Source organism: Bidens hawaiensis, unplaced genomic scaffold (genome assembly GCF_021521415.1).
Source record: "Bidens hawaiensis isolate Kalapana, Puna unplaced genomic scaffold, B.hawaiensis_p1.1 tig00006555_1, whole genome shotgun sequence".
NCBI lineage: Eukaryota > Viridiplantae > Streptophyta > Magnoliopsida > Asterales > Asteraceae > Bidens > Bidens hawaiensis.
Window position 1 is genome coordinate 277,532 of NW_027491442.1, and position 6,000 is coordinate 283,531.

Consider the following 6,000-nt stretch of genomic DNA (forward strand, 5'->3'; position numbering starts at 1 on the left):
TCTAGATTGTCTAAAATGCTAACCAAGACGATTAGTGATTTCCTAAGTGGTCCCGTTAGAAGAGTCAATGAATTAATTTTCATATCTTTCGTAAATCTGTACTATCTATATCACTAAGAAAGCACGACACCAAAATAAAACACAATATATTGCTTTGTTTTACGACTATAAAAAAAATAATTGGTTTTGTGAGATATACATATACATAATCACTTTTAAGTATAATACCGCGAGAATAGCATACACGCATATAGTTATTGTTTTAGCAACATAAACCACTTACTTTCTTTTCTTTCTTTCAAATTATATATCACTAGTATCATCATGCAAAAGTATTCATGCAATTATCTACTTAAAATTATTATTTTTATATATTTTTAACCCAACAAATAAAATTTGAGACCCCACCACCCTTTTTAATTTGGAGCATAAATAAGTCAGCATGAAGGGCATCTACAACACCATCCTCTTTGGCACACATCCTCTCAAATCATGTTGGACATGGAATCATACCAAGATTCCAACTGTGGTTTCACAACCATCTTCAACAACAACAACAACGACAACAAAATACAGCGTCGGTTCACCAACCAACAAATCAAATCACTCGAGACCATTTTCCAGACCGAATCCAAACTCGAGCCTCGTAAGAAGTTGCAACTAGCCAAGGATCTTGGACTTCAACCAAGGCAAGTTGCAATATGGTTCCAAAACAAGAGAGCTCGATGGAGATCGAAGCAACTTGAACGAGATTACAACGTGTTAAAAGCTAGTTTTGATTCACTTTCTTCGCGGTATGACCTCCTCAACAAAGAGAATCAGTCATTAACTAACCAGGTATGTTTCTTTAAATCTTAATAATATTATTAAGGATGTTACAAAAAGATTAATAACAAACTAATCCTATCTAAATATACATTTAAATTTAGTAGCAAACACAATTATTTTATTATTTATTTTTTTGTGACATCCTTAATACATATATCATACATCTCATTAATTAATTTAAATGAACAACAATCTTATTGTTATTTTGATTAAACTTGTAAACAGTTGAATAAGTTACGCGAAGTGCTCGATAAGAAAGAAAAGAGATGTAGCACAGGGGAAGCTTCAAACAATTCTATAGAAGAGAAGGTGTCTGATGCTGACAGCAGCATGAAAACCGAATATATCGAAGAATATGATAACAATATGAACATGTTTAATTTTGTGGAGAGTTGTAGAAATGCGGATAATTGGGATGATTTGCAGTGTGATCGACTGTTGGATGACGATGCGTGTAATGAATGGTGGGATCTATGGTCTTGAAATATATGAAGATGGAGGATCAAGTTCTTGATATGCATATGGTTATATGTAGAATAAGGATGGAATGATGATAATCTATAACTATGATGATATTCTTAGTTATAATAACTTACATATACATTAACTTATATGAATTATAAGGATTTAACCAAATAACTTTCTTTGATTTATCTAATAAATCTTTAAGGTGTTCTTTTTCCCTTCTTAAGTAATATAGAATGTGTTGGCTAAAAGGTGTCTGAATCGAATGCGAGTGTGAAAGTGTTACATATCCGGAGAAATTAAATTTGGGTTTGCAAGAACCTATCGTATACGAAAGGTCCTTTTAAGGATAAACTCATGAAAAATAGTTGTTTACCTGTCGGTGTGTATTCACGTGACAACATTTTACTTGGCGCATTATTTATTATGTCAAGATGAAAAGATATTTTAGGAATGCAAAAAAATGAATTCTTATGACATGAACAAAAGTGGCATGACACAAAAAAAGTATTAGAACTATTTTTATGAACTTCATTTCTGAAAAACCATGAATGAAGGGCTCGCTCCCCGTTTTCTCTCACGCAGTATTGCACAAATTCTTGGGCGAGCGTGTGTGTTGAAGACGAGCACTATCCTGCTCAAGAGTACTAGACCATATCAAACTAACAAAATAAAGTTAGCATATCCTATGTCAAGAGTATCTATATTCTCACTACAAGTCTATACATCAAGACAACACCAGGACAGGCGGAAAAAAAAAAGGTATCGTTAAAGCTCCAACTCTCCAAGACAAAAACTAGTATAGGTGTATACAATCTTCTAAAACTTAATATCCTTAATATAATCAGATTCCTTCAAGAACTAATTGTATCCTTGATCACATCATCAAGAGGTGCAATCAAGAGGTGCAAGTCAATCAAATCATGCCTAATTCATTCATTTCATGTTAGTTTAGGCGTGCCTCCGCTCCTATTCCTCTCTACTCATAAGGGTTTCCACGGTTTTTACCAAACCCACCACATGTCTCCTTTCTACATGCTAAATCCATCTTGATATCCTCTCACTTATCTTATCCAAGATACGCATCACCTTTAAATTCTCCTAAAGATCCAATATACATGTCACCTCTAATTTATCTCAAAATACATGCTTTCTTTTCACGTGCTCAAACCATCTAAATATTCTCTCACTCATCTTATCTAAGATACATATCAACATCCTTATCTCTTGTTACCTGCTATTTATTTCTTTTAAACATCAATTCTTTTCTAGTCTTTTTGTTTTCTTTCGAATGTAATAAACTTGCTTGCCAACCCAAAAGTCACCTTATTTAACCATGAGTGCATGTTACCGAAGACTTCTGTTAGAGCGGAATCAAATATTTACCAAACCACCAGGCCAAGGGTTTTAGTTTTTGAATTTTCACTCATTCAACAAAGTTAAAATATATGAACTTATCTTTCCAAACATATCTGCTAAGTGATCAAATTATGTTTATCGTTTAAAGGAACAATTTGATAGAATAGTAACCAAGTTTTAAAATGTTACAATTAGGTCACTTAACTTTAAAAAGTGTTCCAGTTAAGCCATTCAATTTTCATATTCTATTAAATTAAAGGTTTTAGCATGTTTTTTTAGCTTTTTTCTTTTTTGTTTCATATAGGAAATCTTTTTTTATCTTTTTTTTAATGTTGACATTGAGTGGCGATGTTGATTTTATTTTTTATTTTTAAATTTAATATAATTAACGTCTTTTAATTTTTTTTAAATTTAACTACATATATTGCAAATTCCAACCCCCTCATCTTATCCTCCATTTCTTTCTTGATGCACAAAAATATCAGTGAGACTCGATTTGAAGATTAAGTGACCTGATCTGGAAAAAAATTATATGAGTGACCTAATTAGAACAGTTTTGAAACTTGATTACTATTCTATAAGACATTCCCTTGTTTAAATTCTAACATAAAACCAAATTACAAATGCAAATATGATAGAACCATGTATCCATCCCATTTTGGCCATATCAAATAAAATGACATGCAAAATATCTATTTATTTAATTAATTTGCTTGTAATTATTTGCGTCTAGAAGAAGAATCTTATCTTGGATTTAATATAAAGAGGTTGATTAAGTTTTCTTTAAAAGAGAAAGAGATAATTTAAATTATTAAAGTTTCATTTTTATATTTATAAAATGTAATATGTAGTTAAAATGTATAGGAAAAGGAAATTAATATCTTTAAGAAAGAGGAAGAGGTTTCGTGTATGCAAGAGAGACATCCTGTCTTACAACACACAAAAGCAAGCCCTTCACAATGGTATACATTTTCGTGTTATTTCTGCTTGTTGTATTAGTCAACATGTAGCCAAACTTTGGACTTTAGATTAAAGATTTTGTATGCAAAGGAGACATCTTATCTTGCAAGTTACCAGGCACAAAAGCAAATCGTTCACAACGGTATTCTGTGTTAGTTCGGTTTGTTACACTAGTCAACGTATAACCAAACTTTGGAATTTTGGATTAAACTTACAAGTGGAGTCGCATTGTCCTGCTCGAAGCATCTAGAGCGTGAGAGAGAGCGACTAGTGAGTCACTAGGAGGAAGGGGGTATCATAGGGAACCAATTACGATATCTAAGGGTCAAATTCTTAATGGAATTAAGGAAAAATAACGAGACTTGGAATTATAGGCAAAAGACCCGATGTAACCTAGGTATATCTTTTTTTTATCAAAGGTTGAATCAGTCATCAGAAGAAGTATTAGGCAAAAATTAGGATATATCCTGAAAATTTTGGCAAAATTTAACTTCCATCGAAGAGAAGCAAATGAAAGACTTTCATAAATATTCTCGCAGAATCGAATTTGAAGTTTTCAATCATACGTCTGTAATACATTGTCTGTCCTATAATGGGTCCCATTCTTCTAGCATTTCCCCAAAGTCGATGACTGTTAATCGCAATTACATTGACGCCTAAAAGAGTTCGACCTAATGGTTTATTTTTGTCCTAGTTGATCCTGATTTAACATATAGGGAATGTTTACGTTTTAAATGCCACAAATAATATTTTCAAAGGTATATTGGTTTGTATTAATCCCAACTATTGTGTTTTAGCCACTCCCGGTCCCAACTAATGAATTGGCTACTGACGGTCCCAACTTTTAACGTGTTTGTTCATAATGGTCCCGCGACTAACAGAATCATAACGCCGTTAGTTTCATGTCGTCAGAAAAACGTTCTCGGCCGGAAAAGTCATATTTGTTGCCGGAAAACACCACCTGAACACTGCAACCACCACAAATTGACTCACCGCCAACCAACTACCACCACTTGAGCACCATCAACTAATTCCGACAATGGTTCTAGGGTTTCCCGCGACCTCAATAATTGGGGCTTTTACTAGAAAAATGTTCCTAAAGGTCCGATACAAAGTTAACAAGGTGTTTGGGACGATAATGTTGAGTTTTCGAGAAACAATTTGAGTTTTCAGGCCAAAAACGTTTTTCCGGCGACTTGAAACTAACGACGATAGGATTCTGTTATTCGCAGACTGTTAGGAACAAACACGCTAAAAGTTGGGACCGTCAGCAGCCAATTCGTTAGTTGGAACCGGTAGTGAACAAAAGACGATAGTTAAAATTAATAAAAACCAATATACCATTTTCAATAAACCTTGTCTTAAGGCAAATAGTAACACATAGTCTAATTCTAATGGACGCCCAAGTCTAAAATATCACATGTTACAACTTACAAGTGATTAAATTACTCACAATATAAAGTTGATGGGGGGATATGTGGTGGAGCCATATCAGAGTCTATGGTAAGACCATGATATGAAAAGGTTACGTTGTGTATTTGATAATGAATTAGCTGGCAAAATTAAAATGTAACACATATATCACACTTTCGGTAAAAACAGGGATTTCACAATAAGAAGTTGGGCTAGTTTAAAGCATTAACTAATAATTTTAAATCGGGTTTATATTATGCTTAATAAGCTTAGCAAAATGAAAGAGACGTCAGAATTAAAGGTGCACAAAAGTACAAATCCGTTTTAAACCCAAACCGGATTGATTTGAATACCGGTTTGTAACGAGTGTAAAAGAAATTTTGACATGCCCACCAAACCGGTTTCTCAAGGAAAACCATAGTGGATCAAATCGGAACAAAATTCGACATTTCATATAACTAGTGGTTTGAAAACCAGATTTGATGTGTATACTTGTTCAAACCAATTTTAAGCCGGCTTGATCATATCGGAACCAAATTCAACATGTAAGGGGTTAAAAAACGGATTCAACATGTATACATATTCAAACTGGTTTTAACAAAACTGGTTTCTGGATCAACTACGGATCTGAACCGGGTTAGTGTTCTTGAGTTTAACGAATGAAAGAAAGGAATAGGAATGGAATTAAGTAGAGAAAAGAAAGGTATGGGAATGGAAAGATTTTGTGAAAAGAAACAAAATTACAAAAATGTCTTCTCGAGCTGAAAGAAAGAAAACGTCAGGCGGAAGATCATTTCAAATAAATTTCTGCATTCTAGCCATGAACTAAAGTTGTATTTCAAGACGTTTCAAGAAGCAAATCAAGCCTCAACATGACTAGAATGCAGAAATATGAACCAGCTTAACCATAACAAGTTAATGCAGAATCTACACACATCAACACAAACACATATCGATGTAGTGCAACTAAAGCCA

The 6,000-nt window shown here is 33.4% G+C and overlaps 1 protein-coding gene across 1 annotated transcript; it reads left to right on the top strand.

Annotated features, from left to right (window-relative positions):
* Positions 1 to 404: 404 nt before the first annotated feature.
* Positions 405 to 1,407, top strand: LOC143632902 (homeobox-leucine zipper protein HOX22-like). The gene is made up of 2 exons (XM_077101311.1): positions 405 to 837; positions 1,054 to 1,407. Exons 1-2 carry the CDS (start codon positions 493 to 495, stop codon positions 1,309 to 1,311), a joined length of 603 nt encoding a protein of 200 aa, XP_076957426.1. The 5' UTR covers positions 405 to 492; the 3' UTR covers positions 1,312 to 1,407.
* Positions 1,408 to 6,000: the final 4,593 nt, after the last annotated feature.